Source organism: Saccopteryx leptura, chromosome 13, assembly GCF_036850995.1.
Source record: "Saccopteryx leptura isolate mSacLep1 chromosome 13, mSacLep1_pri_phased_curated, whole genome shotgun sequence".
Lineage (NCBI taxonomy): Eukaryota > Metazoa > Chordata > Mammalia > Chiroptera > Emballonuridae > Saccopteryx > Saccopteryx leptura.
Window position 1 is genome coordinate 43,978,699 of NC_089515.1, and position 23,662 is coordinate 44,002,360.

The 23,662-nt window shown below is 44.2% G+C and overlaps 1 protein-coding gene across 4 annotated transcripts in view; it reads right to left on the reverse strand.

The window, feature by feature from the left end:
• SCAPER (S-phase cyclin A associated protein in the ER) overlaps positions 1-23,662 on the reverse strand; it is a 312,151-nt gene that overhangs the window by 39,476 nt on the left and 249,013 nt on the right. For all 4 annotated transcript variants that reach the window (XM_066354622.1, XM_066354624.1, XM_066354623.1 and 1 more), the window contains one exon: positions 17,181-17,336. In XM_066354622.1, the coding sequence (XP_066210719.1) occupies positions 17,181-17,336 (156 nt within the window). The remainder of the gene's footprint in view (positions 1-17,180; positions 17,337-23,662) is intronic.

Sequence of the window (23,662 nt, forward strand, 5' to 3'; positions counted from 1 at the left end):
ATTTCTGGCTTGGTAACATTCACCCTGATTTCCTTTAGTCCTGGTGACCTTCTGGAATGCTCTCCTAGCTTCTTAGATTTGGGCCTGTTTACTCCTTTAGTCCTGAAATCCCTGAGGCATCTTGTGTGAACTCCCTGAAGCCAGAGAACTCTAGTCCAAGGTATGCACAGTTGCGAGTGGGTAGGGCTAAGTCACTGATTCTCCCAATGGTGGATATAAACTTCACTGTCCCGGGAGAACTGAATTATTTCTTAGAGGTATTTCAGCTTCAGGTTCTTACATCCTGCGATCTTGGAAAGTGGACCTGTATCTACTAATATCATTATTTATATTTTTAGAGTGACCACAAAGGGCATAATGATTGGACAGATACTCTCTACTTAAAAAAAACCAAAGTACTGCCTGACCAGGAGGTGGCGCAGTGGATTGAGCATCAGACTGGCATGTAGAGGACCCAGGTTCGAAAACCTGAGGTTGCTGGCTTGATTGAGGGCTCACCAGCTTAAATGCAAGGTTGCTGGCTTGAGCATAGGATCATAGACATGACCCCATAGCCACTGGCTTGAGCCCAAGGTCGCTGTTTTGAGCAAGGGGTCAATCGCTCTGCTGTAGCCCCTTGGTCAAGGCACATTTGAGAAAGCAATCAATGAACAACTAGGGAACCACAACAGAATTGATGATGCTTCTCATCTTTCTCCCTATCTGTCTCTCTCTCTCTCTCTCTCTCTCTCTCTCTCACACACACACACACACACACACACAAAGCCAAAATACCTGTGCTCTGGGAACAGTGACCACCTGTGCTGTGCAAAGTCACCTGTTCTAGAGAAAGTTACAGTCTAATAGGGGCAGGTGGGTGTGGCAGTAAATTCTGCTGTTGTGGAATAAATGATCAAATGTAGTTCTGGGGGTCAGAAATCCAAAATAGGTCTCACTGGGCTAAAATCAAGGTGTCAAAAAAATAAAAATAAGAATAAAATCAAGGTGTCAACAGAGCTGTGTTCCTTCTGAGGGCTCCAGAGGAGAATTCGTTTCCTGGCCTTTTAAAAAATTTCCCCATTGATAGAGGGGGAGGGCAAAAGGAAGACGAAGAGAGAGAAGCATCAACTCGTTTCACTTAGATATTCCATTTAGTTGTGCACTCATTGATTGCTTCTCCCATGTGCCCTGGCCAGGGATTGAACATAAGACATCAGCACACCAAGACAACGCTTTATCTACTGAGCCACCCGGCTAAGGCCATTTCTTGGCCTTTCATAGCTTTTATAGAATGGCTGCATTCTTTGGCTCATAGCCCCTTCCTCCATCTTTAAATCCCCTTCTCAAGTTGACTTTCCTGCCCCCCTCTTTCATTTATGATGACCTTTGTGATTACATTGAGCCCACTGGATAATCCAGGATAATCTCCCACCTCAAGATTAATCACTTATGCAAATCCCGTTTGTCATGGGAGGTAATACCTTTATAGGTTCTGGGGATTAGGATATAGATATCTTTGGCAGGGGCATTAATTATTCTTTTTCCCCACTATTTTTTTTTGGCGGTGAAACACACATAAAATTTATCATCTTAACTACTTTTAAGTGTACGATTCAATGGCATTAAATTCATTCATAATGTTGTACAACTATAACCACCAACCATATCCATACTCCTTCATTAAATGGGAACTCTACTCATTAAATAATGATGCCCCTTTCCATCTTTCTACTTTCTGTCTCTATGATTTTGTCTTCTCTGAGTATCTGATGTTAAGTGGAACTATAATACAGGATTTGTCTCTTTGTGACTTGCTCATTTTACTTAGCATAATGTCTTCAAGGTCCATCTGTGTTGTAGAACATTACAGAACATTTTCCCTTTTTAAGGCTGAATAACATTCCATTGTATGTATATATGTTGTTGATCCATTATCCACATGTTGTTTTTTCCATTATCCACTGATGAACTCTGGATTGCTTCCACATTTTAGCTATTGTGAACAATGCTGCTATGAACAGGGGTGTAAAAATATGTCTTTGAGACCCTGTTTTCAATTCTTCTGAGTATACACCCTGAAATGGAATTGCTGGATCATATGGTAGTTTTTAAAATTTTTTTCAGTAACTGCCATAATGTTTTCCACAGCAGCTGTACCATTTCACATTCCCACCACAATGCAGAAGGGTCCAAATTTCTCTACATCCTCTCCAACACTTGTTATTTTCTTCTTTTTTAATTTTTTATAGTACCCATCCTACTGGTTGTGAGGTGCTGTACTTCCGATTTACATTTCCCTCTGTCAATGATATTGAAAATCTTTTGATGGGCTTACTGACCACTTGTATACCTTCTTAGGAGAAATATCTATTCAAGATTTTTACCATTTTTTTTCCTTTTTTTTGTATTTTTTCTGAAGCTGGAAACGGGGAGAGACAGTCAGACAGACTCCCGCATGCGCCCGACCAGGATCCACCCGGCACGCCCACCAGAGGCGATGCTCTGCCCACCAGGAGGCGATGCTCTGCCCCTTCGGGGTGTCACCCTGCCGAGACCAGAGCCACTCTAGCGCCTGGGGCAGAGGCCAAGGAGCCATCCCCAGCGCCCGGGCCATCCTTGCTCCAATGGAGCCTTGGCTGCGGGAGGGGAAGAGAAAGACAGAGAGGAAGGAGGGGGGGTGTGGAGAAGCAAATGGGCGCTTCTCCTATATGCCCTGGCCGGGAATTGAACCCGTGTCCCCCTCCCGCCAGGCCGACGCTCTACCACTGAGCCAACCGGCCAGGGCCGATTTTTACCATTTTTAAATTAGGTTTTATGCTGCTGAGTTTTAGTTTTCCATACTTTCTCGATAATGAAATCTCTTATTATATATAGCAGAGGTTGGGAACCTATGCCTTGCGAGCCAGATGTGGCTCTTTTGATGGCTGCATCTGGCTCGCAGAAAAATCTTTAATAAAAAAAAATGTTAAAAATATAAAACATTCTCATGTATTACAATCCATTCATTTCCTACCGCTCATGTTCATGGTTGCGGGTAGCTGGAGCCAATCACAGCTGTCCTCCGGGACAACACCAAATTTTTATTGGATAATGCATAATGTACACAGGTCGTTGTATGGCTCTCATGGAATTACATTTTAAAATATGTGGCGTTCATGCTCTCTCGGCCAAAAAGGTTCCTGACCCCTGATATATAGTATATGATTTGCAAATATTTTCTCCCATTCTGAGTTGGTTCTTCACTTTGTTGATGTCTTTTGATGCACAAATAAAATTTTTTTCCATGACATCCAAGTTGTCTATTTTTTCTTTTATTGCCTGTAGCCCTGGTTTCATACCAAGAAATCACTGACAAATCCAATGTCATGAAGCTTTGCTATTCTTTTAAGCGTTTAATAGTTTTAGGTCTTACATTTAGGTCTTTGCTTTATTTTGAGTTACGGTTTTAGGTAAGGGTCCAGCTTTATTCTTTTGCTTGTGAATAAATACCCAGTTTTCCCAGTACCATTTGTTGAAGAGTCTGTCCTTTCCCATTCAATGGTCTTGGCACACTTGTTAAAAATCCCTTAACCATATAGGCAAGCGTTTATTTCTGGGCTCTTTGCTATTCTATTGATTTATAAAGTCTGTCTTTACTCCAGGACTACACAGTCTTGATTTCTATATCTTTGTTGTAAAGTTTTAAAATCAGGCTGTATGTGAGTCCTCTAGCTTTGTTCTGCTTTTCCAAGATTATATTAACTATCTGGGGTCCCTTGAGATTTCACATGAATTTTAGGGTGAGGCCACTAAAAAGAAACTCTGGGCTCTGGCTGGGGACTGAGTGGGGGCCCAAGAAAGTAGAAGATAAAGAGGTAATGGGCTCAGGACACTCTGGGGACAACCGAAGGTGAAAGGAAGGACAGGAGGAACCCACGAGGTGGGAATGACAGCAGTGGTGGGTGACTGACAGATGCAGTCCTGGGTCCGGGAACTGCAGGCAAGGGCCCTTGTCCAAGAACACCTCTCCAGTGGGACATTTCCGACCTCTGCATCTTCTGCTTCCTCACGGTCACAGCCAAGGGCATGGTGCTGATTTTGGCTGGTTTTGCTGACATTTTAGGCCTCTCTTATCTTTAGAATTTGGCAGTTGGGCTGAAGGAGCTCTGCCAGAGGCTCTGCTCTGTTGCCAAGTGAAGGCACCTGCTTCTACTGGGTGAGTAACTGAGGAAAAAGAGTCACATCAGGGGCTGCACGGTGACTGACTCCCTCCCAGTCTACACAGAGATCACAGATGCCCTTTTTACTTTCAGATCATGCCACTCTCCTGCTTAATCTCCTCCAATTGCTTCCCATCCCACTTAGAAACCCCTCCCAAACTTCTGAACTCTGTCACCTTCTGGCCTTCACTTCTCTGACTCCATCTCCTGGCACTTTCATTCCTCTCCCAGTCCATTGTACGGCCTTCTGTTTCTGGAATAAACCCTTCAGATATTTGGGTGCCATCAACTCGCTATTCTGCTCAACTGTCCTGATTGACTCCATCTTAGTTTCAGTGTCATCTCTCCAGAGAGGCCTTCCTTGGCCATTCTACCTACAGAAGCCCCTGGCCAGGTCACTTTGCTATAACTCTGCTTTATTTCCTTATACCATTATCACTAGCAAGATGATTTCATTTGATTATAATCTTTCCCTCCTGTTAGACTGACTGTAAGCTCCTTAAGAATAGGTATTTTGTTCACTGTTGGGTCCTCAAAACCTTGACAAGTATCTGGCACATAACAAGTTCTCAAGAAATAGTACTGAACAAAGATTTGCCAAACCAATGGAAGGAACTGAGGGAGACAATCTCAGCAAGGCACGCCACAGGAATGAGGGCCTTGGATATCTCCTTTGCACCTTCAAGAAAGAAGAACATGAGAGGTGGGCAGCCCTTCCTCCTTTATTAAGAGCAGATCCATGAAATAGAACCCTGGCACAGATCAATGGAACATGTTAGCATTTTTACCTGCCAATCAACAGCTATTTCCTGAGTTTTTTGTTTGTTTGTTTCTAAGCTGGTGCTAGATGTCTGAGAATTGCTTGAATATCTAGTCTCATTCTTTAAGGCAGGGGTCAGGAACCTATGGCCTGCGAGCCAGATGTGGCTCTTTTGATGGCTGCATCTGGCTCACAGACGAATCTTTAATAAAAAAAATAATTACGTTAAAAATATAAAACATTTTCATGTATTACAATCCATTCATTTCCTATCGCTCATGTTTATGGTTGCAGGTGGCTGTAGCCAGTCACAGCTGTCCTCCGGGACAACACCAAATTTTTATTGGATAATGCATAAAGTACACGGGTTGTTGTGAGGTCAGGAAGTAAACTTCTCTCCTTTTAATCAAGTAGTCAGCTAGCTAACTGTAGAAACTCTTTTGACGAAGAAGATGGCTAAAAAAAAAAAAGATGAGGAGTATCGTACTTTTCAGCAGGAATGGACAGAGGAATTCATTCGCCTTTGTGGAGAGAGCAGGTTCTGCAGTGTGTCTAATATGCAATGATAAAGTTGCATCAATGAAACGGTCAAATATAAAGCGGCACTTCAACACACGCCATACTACATTTTTTTTTTTTTTTTTTTTTTTTTTTTCATTTTTCTGAAGCTGGAAACAGGGAGAGACAGTCAGACAGACTCCCGCATGCGCCCGACCGGGATCCACCCGGCACGCCCACCATGGGGCGGCGCTCTGCCCACCAGGGGGCGATGCTCTGCCCATCCTGGGCGTCGCCATATTGCGACCAGAGCCACTCTAGCGCCTGGGGCAGAGGCCGAGGAGCCATCCCCAGCGCCCGGGCCATCTTTGCTCCAATGGAGCCTTGGCTGCGGGAGGGGAAGAGAGAGACAGAGAGGAAAGCGCGGCGGAGGGGTGGAGAAGCAAATGGGCGCTTCTCCTGTGTGCCCTGGCCGGGAATCGAACCCGGGTCCTCCGCACGCTAGGCCGACGCTCTACCGCTGAGCCAACCGGCCAGGGCACGCCATACTACATTTGCATAGAAATATCCAGCAGGGGACAGCAGGAAGAAAGCATGTCAAGAGCTACTATGCAGAGTGCAAGCTAGTCGGCACCAACTCCGTGTTTAGATCCAACAAGGTGACTGGAATTCGGCTGGTTTTGCTGGGGCTTTAGCAATTGTGAGAAACAGAAAGCCATTCACAGATGGGGAGTATGCCAAAACATTCATGCTTGATGTTGCCAATAAACTTTTTGACGACTTTTCAGATAAAGACAAGATAATCAAACAAATAAAAGACATGCTCTGTTGGCAAGAACTGTTCACAATCATACCATCATGACGGCAAATCAAATTGAGGCAACACAAGTGAAGGACATAAATGCAGCACCATTCTTTTCTCTCGCTTTGGATGAGTGAACAGACGTAAGCCATTTATCCCAGTTCAGCGTGACTGCAAGGTATGCTGTTGATGACACACTATCTGAGGAAAGTCTTGCTTTTTTGCCTATGAAAGAGACAACAAGAGGGGAGCATTTATTCAAGTCTTTCACTGAGTTCACTCAAGAAAAAAATCTACTGATGGATAAACTTATTTCAGTGTGTACTGATGGTGCTCCGTGCATGGTGGGGAAAAACAGAGGATTCATAGCGCTTCTTCGTGAACATGAAAAGAGACCCATCCTAAGTTTTCACTGCATCCTACATCAGGAGGCGCTTTGTGCTCAGATGTGTGGCGAGCAGCTTGGTGAGGTGATGTCGTTGGTCATTCGGGTGGTCAACTTTATTGTTGCCCGAGCTTTAAATGATCACCAGTTTAAAACACTGCTGGATGAAGTTGGGAATAATTATCCTGGTCTGCTTCTGCACAGCAATGTGCGTTGGTTGTCAAGAGGGTAGGTGCTCAGCCGTTTCATGGCTTGTCTGAGCGAAATCCGGACTTTTCTTGAAATGAAAAACGTCGAGCATCCTGAGATAGCTAACACTGAGTGGCTCCTGAAGTTCTACTATCTCGTGGACATGACTGAACATCTGAACCAGCTCAATGTGAAAATGCAAGGCATTGGAAATACAGTCTTATCCCTTCAACAAGTGGTGTTTGCATTTGAAAACAAGCTGGAACTCTTCATCGCTGACATTGAAACAGGTCGTTTACTACACTTTGAAAAACTGGGAGAGTTTAAAGATGCATGCACAGCAAGTGACCCTGCTCAACATCTTGATCTCCAGCAGCTAGTGGGCTTCACATCTAATCTCCTGCAGTCATTCTAAGCGCACTTTGGAGAATTTCATGAGCGTACTCATCTTTTTAAGTTCATCACCCATCCACACGAATGTGCAGTGGACAGCGCTGACCTGAGTTACATCCCCGGTGTCTCTGTCAGAGATTTTGAGCTACAAGCTGCTGACCTGAAGGCCTCAGACATGTGGGTGAATAAATTCAAGTCACTGAATGAAGATTTGGAAAGACTTGCACGACAGCAGGCAGAGTTGGCGAGCAAACACAAGTGGGGAGAAATGATAAAACTTCAACCCACGGACCAGCACTTGGAACGTGCTTCCCGTCACAAACCACACACTGCAGTGTGAGAGTATTGCTGTACTGACAATGTTTGGCTCTACGTATGCATGTGAGCAGTCTTTCTCACATCTAAAGAATGTTAAGACCAACCTACGATCATGTTTAACGGATGGAAGTCTCAACGCCAGCATGAAGCTTAACCTCACCACGTATCAACCAGACTACAAAGCCATCAGCATAACCATGCAGCACCAGAAGTTGCATTAATGGTAAGAAGTGCTTTATTCATCATTGGTTAGCAACAGCATAACAATGTTATTAAAAAGAATGCAGAGACTTATTGTACTTTAAAAGTGTTGTACATAAAATGCACACATTTACTTGTATTTAGTGTTAAACATATTGTATGGCTCTCACGGAATTACATTTTAAAATATGTGGTGTTCATGGCTCTCTCAGTCAAAAAAGGTTCCGACCCCTGCTTTAAAGAAATCTTTTCATTTGAAGACCTAAGGCATATACTCAGGACAAGAGAACTAATGAATTAGAAACAGATAAATATTGAGTAAGAGGGATAAATAGAAGGTTCCATCTCATATTACTGAAGTAAGCCCAGCTCTGATTGAACTGGATAGAACTGAATTGGATTCTGGGAGACAGGAGTTAAAGATAAGTAAGGTTTTGGATCTTAACATCAGGGCAGGTGACTAGAATCAGGAGCAAAGTAAGGTACCACGTTTCCCCATGTATAAGACGCACCCCTTTCCGAAAAGTTTGGGGTCTAAAAACTGGTGTGTCTTACACAGTGGGTGTGGCGTTTCAAATGCCGTAGACGGAACTGAGGACGAGGCAATATACGAAGACAGTGATTTGCTTTAGACACAGATGGGGACAAGCTAATGGATGGGAGTTTTGACAGTGATGAGGAGTTGTATAAATTTTATGATGAATAAAACTTGAGTTCAATAACTTTATATAATACTTTTTTTTTTTCCAAATCTTGAGCCCCAAAATTAAGGTGCATCTTATACATGGGGAAATATAGTCATTAGAGGACTCACTCGCCTGGTAGAAATTGGCAGTAGGAATACCAAGAGGAAATGTCTTATTATTGATATGGTTTGTGTCTTTTTAAAAGATTTTACTTATTAGTTTTATAGAGAGAGGAGAGAGAGGGGAGGGAGTGAGAAGTATCAACTCATAGTTGCTTTACTTTAGTGGTTCATTGCTTGCTTGTCGTATGTGCCTTGACCCAGCAAGCCCAGGGTTTTGAACTGGTGACCTCAGCATTCCAGGTCAACACTCTATCCACTGTGTCACCACAGACAACAGACAAGGCTTCTCTATAACTTTTTTTTTAACTATTTTTAAAAATTTATTCATTTTAGCCTGACCTATGGTGGCGCAGTGGATAAAGCGGCGACCTGGAAATGCTGAGGTTGCCGGTTCGAAACCCTGGGCTTGCCTGGTCAAGGCACATATGGGAGTTGATGCTTCCAGCTCCTCCCCCCTGTCTCTCTCTCCTCTCTCTCTCCTCTCTAAAATGAATAATAAAATAAAAATTAAAAAAAAAGAAAAATAATTATTCATTTTAGAGAGGAGAGAGAGAGAGAGACAGAGAGACAGAGAGAGAAAGGGGGGAGGAGCAGGAAGCATTAACTCCCATATATGCCTTGACCAGGCAAGTGCAGGGTTTTGAACTGGCGACTTCAGCGTTCCAGGTCAACACTTTATCCACTGTGTCACCACAGGTCAGGCCGAGGCTTCTCTATATCTTGACAGAATTCCTGACACACAGGATCTGTGAAATTAATAAATTAAATTGCTGTTTTCTGTCACTAAATGTTGGACTACTTTGTTACACAGCCATGATAAGCAGGCAGACACATGGAGGGTGAGATCAGAGGCGTTCGGGGAGAAGAGTGTGATTAGAATGGTCCACATGCTGCTGAGGAGCTCGCAGGACTAGAACTGACCGGCATCAGCAGGACAGACAGCACAGCCTAGCATAAGGAGAGGCATTTTAGACATTAAAATTGATCAAAGCTAGAACAGGCTCCTTTTGCAAGTAATGAGTTCCCTGTCAATGGAGATTTTCAAATATAGTCTGGATGAGGATACTGAAGAGATTCAAACCTGAATGGAAGACTAGGTTAGGGTGACTTACTGTTCCTTCTAGTCAATAGAATGTGATGGTGGAGCAGATCTGGGTTACACACAAGGACTAGAGATGAGATACAGATGACTAGTCTGGAGGCTGATGCCTGGGAGACTGACATCAATCATAAAAAGAGAGACTATAAGAAAATTTAAAAATATTCTTCTTTTCCATTCCTTTTGCCTCTTGCCCAGATGACGGTTAATGGATCCTTCTACTTTCCACTGCCTCTGTAATACATCCGTCCCATGATACCTGATTCATGCCCTCAAACTATGGTTCTCAGCTTGTCAATTCCCTAATCAAAGGCTTTTAATGACAACACTGACACTACCACATCTCAGCAAATCATTTTCTATAGTTCACACATTATTTTTATATGTGTTGGCTCATTTGAACCTCATAATAATCTGGGAGGCACTAAAATCACCACTATATACATCTCAAACTCCAGCTAAACTAAGTCCCCTACCCTTTACATTTTTCTTTTTGATTACGCTTCTTTTTTTTTTTTTTGTATTTTTCTGAAGCTGGAAACGGGGAGGCAGACTCCCGCATGTGCCCGACCGGGATCCACCCGGCATGCCCACCAGGGGGCGATGCTCTGCCAATCCGGGGCATCGCTCTGTTGTGATCAGAGTCACTCTAGCGCCTGGGGCAGAGGCCAAGGAGCCATCCCAGCGCCCGGGCCATCTTTTGCTCCAATGGAGCCTTGGCTGCGGGAGGGGAAGAGAGAGACAGAGAGGAAGGAGAGGGGGAGGGGTGGAGAAACAGATGGGCACTTCTCCTGTGTGCCCTGGCCGGGAATCGAACCCGGGACTTCCGCATGCCAGGCCAACGCTCTACCACTGAGCCAACCAGCCAGGACCTACCCTTTTGTTTTTTAATTAAGTGAGGCAGAGACAGATTCCCACATGTACCTTGACTGGGATCCACCTGGCAAGCCCCTACCAGGTGATGCTCTCTCTGCCCATCTGGGGCTGCTGCTCCATTGCTCAGTAATCAAACTATTTTAGCACCTTAGGTGAGGCCATGGAGCCATCCTCAGCGCCTGGGGCCAACTTGCTCATTTGAGCCATGGCTGCAGGAGGGGAAGAGAGAGAGAGAGAGAAAGAGAGAGATAAAGGGAAGAGTAAGGGGTGGAGCAGATGGTCGCTTCTCCTGTGTGCCCTGACCGAGAATCGAACCTGGGACTTCCACACACCAGGTGGATGCTCTACCACTGAGCCAACCGGCTAGGGCTCATTACCTTTTTTCTTAATTCTAAATGTTCCAACTTCTTCTAGCTTTCAAGACCTAGATTAAATTTTAGTTGCTCTAGAAAAAGTTAATTCCCTGAACTAAGAGTGATCTCTCCTCCTCTGAAGTCTGCCACTGATGATGTAATAACCAGGCCAGCATGCGGGCTGCTTCCCGGGAGTGTAGCTCCCAGCCTTGGCACCACTGTCTGTCTTACATCATGGTTATCAGCACATGTAACATCTCTCCCGCTCTGGCTTACAAAATCCTTGAGAACAGGATAGATGTCTGAGTCATTTTGCTTTCTTCCATGCCTCACACAGGGCCTGGCACAGAGTGAGTACTACATAAATATTTGTTTAATGAATGAGTGAATAATTCAGACAGGTGGAGTTAAAGTTTACCTTTGCTGAACAAACGGTTTTCAAGCACCCTTAAACACTTGAAAAGCACTCATTTATACCCACATAATTAATGGGCTAACTTTTAAACCATTGTTATCTTTTTATGACATAGTTTTCCAGGGATCTTGGCTAGAACCCATTTTGTTAGTGTGGCTGATGGATATGAAAATGAAAACCACAAATACACATAACAACAAGCATCTTTTTGTGTAAAAATATTCTAGAATTCAAAACAGTATTCACCAACCAATCAGAATTGGCTAGGATTTACAGGCTCCTCTTCTGTGCAGAGATTAGGATTGTAACCTCCTTTCCTGTGGACTGACTGCATCTTGGCCTTCTTGCTATGGTGCCTAGTACAGAATCTAGAAGCGACTGCTGATTAAATGAAAGGCCTGTGTTGGCTGCAATTTATAATTGCTCAGTACTGTTCTGATCCTATCAGCTGGGCTAAGGAGCCAGCTCCTGCAGGGGGCCTCAGTGAGGCACTGCCCTGAGACTGGAAAACCACCCTTTCCTCTTTTTGGAGGACCAAGAGCAGAAAAATGACAATAGTAAAGGCCACAGAAACAAGAATTTCTGAAAGTCCTGTTACAGACTATTGAATCTTGTTTAACTGATTAAGAATGATGGTTTGTGAACAATTCCCACATTAAAATTCTGGAATAAGTCTAACAAAATCAATCCTTTCACAAGAAGATCACAGCTTCCATTTTTACTTAAAGAAATGCAAGTTCATTGTTCAAAACCTAGCAGCGCTTTTCTCCCTAATATTGAGTCAAGGATTAACAGAATAAATTCTGACACCCAAATTGTCTTTCAGAAAACCTAGGTGAAAATTAGAAGATTAAGGGCACAATGACAGCAGAGCAAGGCAGACCTGCGGTAATCACCATCACAAAGCGGGCCACCAGCAGACTGGGGTGTTTACTCAAAGCCCTGTGCTCTCAATTACGGCACTTAATTATCCCAGGGCGGCCAGTGCACAAGAGGCGATTTCTGAAGGCCTCTCTGGCTCCTCTTTGTCTTTGATTCCTGCTGGTCAGAAATGCTTTGAGGACACGCCTTCCTGGACACTGGGCTGGCTTCTCCCAGCAGCCCAGACAGGTATTATGTGAATTACTCTAATGTCTCAACAGCCACACTACCTTTCTCCCCAGACGTGGCTGTGACCTTGTGCTGAAACTCCATAACACAGGTAACAAAGAGCTTGCTTTTGACAGGTTGCTGCAGTTTACAGTTTAGGAATATAATTTCCAGCCCTGGCAAGTTGACTTAGCAGTAGAGTTGGCCTAGTGTGTGGAAGTCCCAGGTTCGATTCTGGGTCAGGGCACACAGGAGAAGCGACCATCTGCTTTTCTACCCACCCCACCCTTCTCTCTCTCTTCCCCTCCGGCAGCCATGGCTCAAACGTTATGAGCAAGTTGGTTCTGGCACTGAGGATGGCTCCATGGCCTCTCAGGCACTAAAATAGCTCAGTTGCTGAGCAACGAAGCAGCAGCCCCAGATGGGCAGAACATCACCCCCTGGTAGGCTTGTCAGGTGGATCCTGGTCGGGCACATGTGGGGGTCTCTGCCTCCCTGCCTCTTACTTAATAAAAAGAAAAAGAAAGAAGGAAATATAATTTCCACAAAGAAAGGTGAGTAGAATGAAACGGTCTATAAATATTAGAGGCATTCTGTGCAGGCTGATGGTGTCAGGAAATGCTGGAGACGGAAGCAGGAAGGAGAGCAGCAATCAGGAGTTGCTCATCTTTTCAGAGAAGCAGTTTACACGGCACTGCTAAGAAACTCCTAGCAAATTAAGCCAGGAAACCACTTGGACTATTTTTCTAGAATAATCTGTTTTTGTAGCACGGCTTACAAATAGAAATTTGCTGAGTAATTGAAGTTGGAGAAGAAAATTATATTGGGGAAAAATAGATTAAGAATTCCTAAAAATCACCAAGACTTAACCATTGATTTATTCAAAAATTCAGTTATGCTTGACCTGTGGTGGTGCAGTGGATAAAGCGTCAACCTGGAGCACTGAGGTCACCAATTCAAAAGCCCGGGCTTGCCTGGTCAAGGCACATATGGGAGTTGATGCTTCCTGCTTCTTCCTACCTTCTATTTCTCTCTCCCCTCTCTAAAATGAATAAACATAATCTTTTTTTAAAAATTCAGTTGTAAAATACATATTAACAATTACACTTCTGAGCACACACACATTCGGTTTTATATATATAATTTATAAATATATAGCCTTGTGCTTATTGCCGGGGGAGAGGAGGTGGAGGAGTGTGGGGGGGGATAAATGGTGATGGACAAAGATCTGACTTGGGAGGAGGGTGAACACACAGCACAGGAAACAGAGACGTGTTATGGAATTGGGCACCTGAAACCTGTATAATTATGTTAACCAGTATCACCCCAATAAAAATCAACTGCCAGGAAAAGAAATATATACAGACTTCAGTCTACTTGAATAATCCTTAGGCATGACCTGTATGGAAAACTGCTTATGTTGCCTAATTTGGGGACTATACCATCTACGACTTTAAAATTTCAAGTCAGACACATGGGAGCCATTCTGGTTCCCTCCCTTCCTTCCGCCTCCCTCATCGTCCAGGCCATACCATGTCCCTCACATTCACTCTGTCCCCACAGGCCCTCCACGTCCCTCAGCTGCAGCTGCAGGAGCCTGTCCTATTCCTGCCACTTGTAGGCTCCTGCCATCTGGCCATGGGCACAGGTTTCGGGGCCGGTTGTTATGTAACAGAAACATGGTCCCATCTCCCTCTGAAACAAGCCCAGAGGCTTCCACAGCTCTAGTCTGTCCCCCATCTGGCCTCCCAGAGCTCACATTTATGGTGCCCATTTACTACCTCACCTGCCACTCTCCTCAGTCACCATGGGTGCAGCTACAGTACCTCAAACTCAGAATGAGGTGTCTTTTGTGTCCTTATCTCTGGGTTTGGGTTGTCCCCAGAGCAAACCCTAAAACAAGGGTATGAGTGCAAGTACTTCTTTGTGAGGCAGTGAAAGGAAACCAGTTAGGGAGAAAAGCCAATCCAGGGTGTGTTAACAATAAGGTTAGCACCCCCGGAGTGTCCCACTCAGGGTTAGCGGGGCTAAGATGTCCTAAAGTTGGAGGGTCACTACAGGAATGTGGGCTCTCTGCACTTGGAGCAAACAGCACTTCTCCAGTGAGACCCTCAGGGACACACAGGGAGCTGGCAGGTGACCTCCAGGTGAGCTGCGGGCACCCACATCTGCTCTCTCAAACAGAGCACCTGTCGTGTCCTTTTCCTCTGAGCACAGGCTGTCCTGCTGCAGCTGTTCCATGGTGGCTTTCATCCATAGTTCTGAGCCGACACCAGACTGGACTTCCCAGTTCTGAGCCGACACCAGACTGGACTCCCCAGGGGCCGCACCTTTAGTGCTTAGCTGGCTGCCTGGCATAGAGTTCTGTCAATGTCCACTGTCAAGGACATGACTGGATGACTTAAAGAAAAGAGGGTCCTTTTTTCCATACATGGAATTGAGAAAATCTTCAAAGCAATAAAATATATGCTCCCACATTTAGAATAATATAAAGTCAAGTGTGGAGAGGGAGCACCGAGGTAGGGATCTTGGGTCTAATTCACATTAGTTTGGCTTAGTTGCTTTCCCCATAAAAATGAGTGGTTGTGAATGATCCTTACGCTTCTTTCAAGTTCCACCAATTTCAAGTGACTGAATCTGTAAGTAACAGCTGAAGCTCAGAAACTGTACAAACATGTGTAGCCATGCTTATGTGTGACATTCATCTGGATTCAAGGGAGGAGGACAATGACAAAGACTTGAGAAGAGCCAGAGTCAGGAGGGGTCTCCTGGGTAAAGGGCTGGCTCCCTGGGGTGGCCTGGCACCTGCACAGGGGTGAGCCTGGTGGCACAGCAGCCTCTGGGTGGTATGTGGCCACCTATTCTCACCTAGTCATAGACCCACAAACAGCCACTTCCTGAGTTCTCATTAACCCCAGAAAGGTGGGCTCTGTCTTCATTTCTGGAAAGGAACAGACTAAAGGAACACTGGATACAGGCCATGCCTGGGTCCCTGACTCTCAGTCTTCATGACAATGTAACTAGGGATGGGTAAGAGTAAGGAAAAGAGATAGATTTAGGGTCCTATGCACAACAGTTAAAAAAATGTTGAGAAGGTTCATTTTAGAAAGAAAATTCTGCCTTTTTTTTTTCTTCCATTTTTCTGAAGCTGGAAACAGGGAGAGACAGTCAGACAGACTCCCGCATGCGCCTGACCGGGATCCACCCGGCACGCCCACCAGGGGCGAAGCTCTGCCCACCAGGGGGGGATGCTCTGCCCATCCTGGGCATCGCCATATTGCGACCAGAGCCACTCTAGCGCCTGAGGCAGAGGCCACAGAGCCATCCCCTGCGCCCAGGCCATCTTTGCTCCAATGGAGCCTCGGCTGCGGGAGGGGAAGAGAGAGACAGAGAGGAAAGCGCGGCAGAGGGGTGGAGAAGCAAATGGGCGCTTCTCCTATGTGCCCTGGCCGGGAATCGAACCCGGGTCCTCCGCACGCTAGGCCGATGCTCTACCGCTGAGCCAACCGGCCAGGGCGAAAATTCTGCCTTTTAAAATATTCTGATACTCTGGTTTATCTCCAGAGTGCATAAATCTTTCACCTTTTAAAATATTCTGAATACAATCACTGGCATTCTGTGTACACTGACTATGCATGGGTAATACTTCTTTAAGCATGCATACTTTAGAAGTTACAATAATCAAGTTTATTCTTGATAAATCCCTAGAAACTAATTTGTGTAAAGTGCTGCTTAAAATTTAATTGTAAGGCCTGACCAGGCGGTGGCGCAGTAGATAGAGCATCAGACTCTATCTAGGACCCAGGTTCGAGACCCCAAGGTTGCCAGCTTGAGCGTGGGCTCATCTGGTTTGAGCAAAAGCTCACCAGCTTGGACCTAAGGTCGCTGGCTCGAGCAAGGGGTTACTCGATCTGCTGATGGTCCGCGGTCAAGGCACATATGAGAAAGCAATCAATGAACAACTAAGGTCTCGCAATGCACAACGAAAAACTAATGATTGATGCTTCTCATTTCTCTGTTCCTGTCTGTCTACCCTTCTCTCTGACTCTCTCTCTCTGTCTCTGTAAAAAAAAAAAAAAAAAAAAAAAAAATTAATTGTAAGGAAATTATTTTACTGAAAATCTTTAATACACCTGAAAGATATGTCCCATTCCTATCATAAACACCGAGTCACTCTTGCAAACAATTCTTACTTGGTGGGAGGGGAAAGAAAAGACCACTAGGGGCTTCCTCTTCCCTTCCTGGAAAATGAGTATTTTGAGGACAGTTCACAGGGAAGTGGTCTAAAGAGCCCACCAAGCCAGCAGAAGTCCCTGGCACACTGGCTACAATCACATCCACAGGACATGTGTGACTTCAGGGAGCTATTGTTTTTGGATGGTATCCTTCCCTTATTCATAGAGATACCTTAGGACAAGGGACAAAGGGGAAAATAGCCAAACCTAGCAGGCTGTAACCATGCTCATGATACTCTGAGGCTGTGCTACGTTGTGCTGAGGACCTGGCTTGGTCTGAGCAAGGCTTTGTCACTGACTCAAAGACGATCACTTGATTTCTATGGATTTCAGTGTAAGAGGGACTGGCTGACCCCTAAGGTCTTTTCCAGCAATGACAGTTAAGTTTATGACACCAACAAGAAAAACAGACTTTGACAAGAGGTTGTAGCCAAATTTCAATATGGGAAGCCAATACAGACCGAGGTAGGACATAGAAAAATAGAGGCCAAGATGACTACCTGATGACCCCAGGATGGGCAAAATTTAAGAGACGGCTCACAAGGTCAGTCCAGACGGCAGACATCAAAGAAGCACCTTACCTTCCGGTGACAGCCCAGCACAGCGTGCAGGCTCCCTGCAAGAGCCCCGCGGCGTGCTGCAGAAGCGCGGCCAGCCTGGGGTTCTCGTCCACTGGGCCTTGCACAGACAGGAAGCAGCCACACAGTTTGTCAATCAGCCCAATGTTCACCACGTAGCTAGAAGTGAGAAGAAATGTGTTTTATCAACCTGCATAGGCTGGCTACATCTTCACCTTCAAAGATAAGTCTTAACAAACACAGGCTTACATCTCTCAAACAAGCAAACACAATACAGGTTTGAATAAACATCTCAGGTAACAGTTTCCTTTTTAGATTTAGTCCTGAATATTCAGCTATTTCTATAAGTGATCCTTTTCTCTCTTTTGGTTATTTTAATGCTGATTTTCCAGAAAGATGAATGAAAATGATTATCTGATCATTCTTACTGGTCTAAAGCATCTGACAACAGTTGGAATGATTTATGACCTCTACATTCTTGATAAACAACACTTTTTTTTTTTTACAGAGACAGAGAGAGAGTCAGAGAGAAGGACAGATAGGGACAGATAGACAGGAACAGAGAGAGATGAGAAGCATCAATCATCAGTTTTTTGTTGTGACACCTCAGTTGTTCATTGATTGCTTTCTCATATGTGCCTTGACTGTGGGCCTTCAGCAGATCGAGTAGCCCCTTGCTCAAGCCAGCGACCTTGGGTCCAAGCTGGTGAGCTTTGCTCAAGCCAGATGAGCCCGTGCTCAAGCTGGTGACCTCGGGGTCTAGAACCTGGGTCCTCCGCATCCCAGTCCAACACTCTATCCACTGTGCCACCGCCTGGTCAGGCAACAACACTTCTTAATCTACTAGGGAGCCACATTTACAGGGCAGGAATTCAAAAGACAAGACCATGTTGCCAGACACCCTTGCTCAAATTTAAACTTCTAATGCCAACTGTACGTTCTCTATTTTTAAAAACTCTAACACGATTAAGTATAGAACAAACAGTAAGAAGCTAATTGCTTTCTGTTATGAAGAGTTGACAATAACATTTAAGAAGTCACTTTCATCTTTTCAGTTCATAGCAGTTTTCCAGAGGTGTTTATCAAAGTGGACGAACAACAGTAGCTCTTTGATGAGTCCAAAAAGTAGCAATCTTTGAAAATAACATTTTAAGACTATGAATGACCTTGAGGTCAATCGCCTTAGCAGAGATGTTTGATTCTGATTCAGCACTACTGCACTTACATGTCTGAAAAAGACAGGACTACTAACTTTCAGTGATATGTGTGAAGGAATTGATGTGTCCATTCCTAAGTGCATTTCTACCACTGTACAACACACCTCTGTATAAAATGAAGGTGAATCTGAGGAATTATTCATGTTCGGAGCCTCTTCCAAACTTACAAAAGGTGCAAGATCCTGTCTGCTTTCTCCTTTTACACCAGGAGTGTTTTCCACGGGCTATGGAGCAGCTGCTACGGTTTCAACACCATGAAGCATGAAAAGATGGCCCCGGCCCTGCCCTCTTGTAATGGGGACAACTCATAGACTGACACATGCACACACTGAGGATCTCAGGATAATTGACTCAATAGAATCAAACCTTTAAAAATGGGCTCTTAGGTTTGCACAGAGCTTCCCAACTTAGAAAGTATGTTTACATTAATCATCCCAGTAAATTATCCTAACAATGCCAGGAGGGAGCAGACAGGGACAGCTCTGTTTTTGTCCACCCAGCATCTTCTCTCTATTTCCACGGGGTCCTGGTGGGTTGTTAAATATTGTGCCCTCCTGCGAGGCAACAGTGAGCCTCTGCTCCATGACAGGCTAAGGATCCATTACCTTGGCAGTAGTAACAAGTTCCAGGATGGGCACGTGACCTAACAAGGGCCACTCAGCATCTTCCGTGAAATTAATATATGACCATGGAAAAAATTTCTTACACTGAGAGATGTGAGTATGGGGCTTGCTAGTAGCCAGCTTCCCTGCTTGTTACATGGAGAACATATGCTTATAGAAAGAAGCCAAGCAGAGACAGTAGAAGTAAAAAAGAGAGAGTCCAGATGTTATCACTGCAGACTGATCTGCAAATTCAGTGCAATCCCTTAGCAAAAATTCCATGGCACTTTTTATAGAAAAAAAAAAAAAAGCAATTGTATGGAGCCACAAAACACACCAAATAGCCACACTCTCATTTCAAACTATATTAGAAAGCTATAGTAATAAAACAGGATGGTCCTGGCATAAAAACAGACACACGGGACATCAGCATCATGGTGGAGTGAAATGATCCTTTTGTATGTTCCCTTAAACTTACAACTAGTAGGTCATCTATAACACAACAAAGGTTCCCCTGATAAACACACCAGGATGCCTGAGGAATGCACACGTTGTTACATCTGAAAGGAGGTGTATTAAAACTTAGAGGACTGGAAACACTGAGGTTGCCGGTTCAAAACCCTGGCTTGCCTGGTTCAAGGCACATATGGGAGTTGATGCTTCCTGCTCCTCCCCCCTTCTCTCCCTCTCTCTCTCTCCCCCCCCTCTAAAATGAATTAAAAAAAAAAAAAAAAAAAACTTAGAGGAGAGGCAGGATGGGGAAGGACAGGAATGGTGCATGTACCCTGATCCCCTGGCAGCCATGGTGGAGCCAGCTGCCCCAGCAAAGGAGGTAGCAAAGAAGGAGCCAGAAGCAGCCACCACACCGTGACCTGGCAGAGGGTAAGCGAGGCAGCAGCAGTGTTGGAGCCAGAGCACCTGGCTTCCAAGCGGCTACAAAGAACCAGGTAGTAGTGTGGAGGGCTCGCAAACCCAGATCCTTCCTTCCTGGGCTACGTTGGTGGTGCTCTGAGTCCCGAGAGTGACCTAGACACAGCAGAGGCACCCACTATTCCCTGTTGCCCAGGTTGCGACTCCTTAACCACAGCAACTCCCCCCCCCCCAATGAACCTGGAAGTGCAAGTAGCTCAGGTAGGAGAAAACAAAAACTTGCACTATAGCACCATCTACTGGAAAACAAAAGAAAGACTCCTGTTTATCCACCTGCTTAACTGTTAAAACTCAAACAAAAGGGGCAAGAATACACAATAGGGTAAAGACGTCTATTCAATAAATGGTGTTGGAAATACTGGAGAGATGCATGCAAAAAAATTAATAAAACTAGACCACCTTCTTATACCATGCACAAAAAGATTAAAGACTTAAATGTAAGTCATGAAACTATAAAAATCCTAGAAGAAAACATAGGTAGTAAAATTTCAGACATCCCTTGTAGCAATATTTCTCCTGATAAATTTCTTCGGGCAAGGGAAACAGTGGTATTAATAAACAAATGGGACTACATCAAACTAAAAAGCTTTTGCACAGCAAAAGAAACCACCAACAAAATGAAAAGGGAAGCCACTAAATGAGAGAATGTATTTGCCAATGATACATCTGATAAGGGGTTAATTTCTAAAAAAATATATAAAGAATTTATACAACTCTGGCCTGTGGTAGCGCAGTGGATAAAGCATCGACCTGGAATGCTGAGGTTGCTGGTGCAAAACCCAGGGCTTGCTCGGTCATGGCACACGCAGTGAGCAACAGTGAAAAACTAAAGTGAAGCAACTGTGAGTTGATACTTTTCATTCTTCCCACCCCTCTTTTCTCTCTCTGTAAAATCAATAAAAAAAGAAAAAAAAAAAGAATTTATACAATTCAACACCAGGAAGATAAGCCAATTTAAAAATGGGAAAAGGGCCTGACTGGGCAGTGGCACAGTGGATAGAGTGTTAAACTGAGACGCGGAGGACCCGGGCTCATTCAGCTTGAGCACAGGCTCACCAGCTTGAGCGCAGGGTCACTGGCTTAAGCATGGGATTGTAAACATGACCCCATGGTCACTGGCTTAAGCCCAAAGGTCGCTGGTTTGAAGCCCAAGGTTGCTGGCTTGAGCCCGAGGTTGCTGGCTTGAGCAAAGAGTCACTCGTTCTGCTGTAGCCCCTCAATCTGTCTCTCTTGCTTAAAAAAACTGGGTAATGGACCTGAATAGATACTTCTCCAAAGAGGACATACAGATGGCCAAAAGGCATATGAAAATACACTCAGCATCACTAATCATCAGAGACATGCAAATTAAAACCACAATGAGATATCACCTCACCTGAGATATCACCTGTCAAAATAGCTATCTTCAATAAATCAACAAACAATAAGTGCTGGCAAGGGTGTGGAGAAAAGGGAACCCTCCTGCACTGCTGATGGGAATGCAGACTTGTACAACCACTACGGAAAACTGTATGGAGGTTCCTCAAAAAATTAAAAATGAAACTGCCTTTTGACCCAGCTATCCCACTTCTGGGAATATATCCGAAAAAACCTGAAACACTAATTTGAAAGAATATATCCACTCCTATGTTAATCACAGCATTATTTACAACAGTCAAGATCTGGAAACAGCCCAAGTACCCATCAGTACATGAGTGGATAAAAAGCTGTGATACATATACACAATGGAATATTATGTGGAAAAAAAAAATACCCTGGCCAGTTGGCTCAGCAGTAGAGCATTGGCCCGGAGTGTGGAAGTCGTGTGTTCGATTCCCGGCCAGGGTACACAGGAGAAGCATCCATCTGCTTCTCCACACTTCCCCCTCTCCCTTCTCTCGACCTCTCTCTTCCCCTCCCACAGTCAAGGCTCCACTGGAGCAAAGCTGGCCCAGGCACTGGAGATGGCTCCACGGCCTCTGCCTCAGGCACTAGAATGACTCCAGTTGCAATGGAGCAACGCCCCAGAAGGGCAGAGCATCAATCCCTAGTGGGCTTCCCAAATGGATCCCGGTCAGGCACATGAGGGAGTCTGTCTCTCTGCCTCTCTGCTTCTCACTTCAGGAAAAATACAAGGCCTGACCTGTGGTGGCGCAGTGGATGAAGCATCGACCTGGAAATGCTGAGGTCGCTGGTTTGAAACCCTGGGCTTGCCTGGTCAAGGCACATATGGGAGTTGATGCTTCCAGCTCCTCCCCCCTTCTCTCTCTCTGTCTCTCTCTCTCCCCCTCTCTCTCCTCTCTAAAAAAAATGAATAAATAAAATAAAAGTAAAAAATTAAAAAAGAAAAAATACAAAAAATAAAAATAAAAAAGATAAATAGCATATGATCTCACTTTATTATATGTGAAATCTAATGAACAAAATAAACTGATAAACAAAATAGAAACAGAGGCATGGATACAAGGATCAGACGGACAGCTGTCAGAGGGGATGGTGCTGAGGGGATTGAATGAAACAAGATGAAGGAAAATTTAAAAAAGACATATATAATACATAACACATAGACACAGACAACAGTGTGGTGATAGCCAGAGGGCAGGGGGGTGGGGGCTAGGTACGGGCAGGCAAAGGGCAGGTGGAGAAGTGAGGACAGAAAGAGACTTTACTTGGTGCACTGGGCCCCCAATGCAGTATGCAAGTGATGTTTTATTGAGCTGTACACTTGAAACCTGTATATGATTTTGCAAGCCAATGTCACTGCAATAAATTCAATAAAAAAACAGCACCCATAGAAGAACAGCTCGTCAAGCATAATGAACAATCACCAAGTAACACAGAATGAAAATAACAATTCTCTAAAACCCAAAGCCAAAATCACAGAAGATTGTAATCAAAATCATAAGAGAATTCAGAATCACTGTAATGAAGAAACTCAAGGAGATATAAGAAAATTCAGAGAGGCAGTCCAATGAGCTCAGCAATAAAATTAATGAACAGAAGGGGTACTTCACTAAAAGTCTGCAACTATAAAAAGGAATCAAACAAATTCTGGAGCTGAAGAACTCAATGAATGAGATGAAGACTGCATTAGAAAGTACTGGAAATAGAGCAGATCACACGGCAGAGAAGATAAAAATCTAGAAGTGATTCACATGGAAGAGGAAAGAGACCTAAGATTTTTAAAAAACAATAGAATTCTACGAGACTATCTGCCTCATTGAGAAAGGGCAACATGGGATAATGGGTATCTCAGAGTGAGAAGAAAGCGGGGAGGGAACAGAGAGTCTACTTAAAGAATTAACAGATGAGAACTTCCCTAACCTGGGGAAAGAGCTAGACATCTAAGTACAAGAAGCTAATAGAACTAATTATCTCAATATAAAAAGACCTCCAACACGTTATATTAAAGTTGTCAATAGTCAATGATCAAAAAAAAAGAATTCTAAAAGCAGCCATGGGAAAAAAAAAAGACAGTAACCTACATAGGAAACCCATCAGGCTATTGTCAGACTTCTCAGCAGAAGCTCTACAGGCCAGGAGAGAGTGGAATGACAATTCAAAATACTGAAATATAGGAATCATCAGCCAAGAAGACTCTGCAGCAAAGTTATCCTTTAGATATGAAGGAGAAATAATAGCTTTCCAAGACAAAAAATAAAAAAGCTAAGGAAATTTACTATCTCAAGACCTGGATTACAAGAAATGTTAAAAGGAGCTATACTGCCTGAAACAAAACTTTGAGTAAGGTGACAAA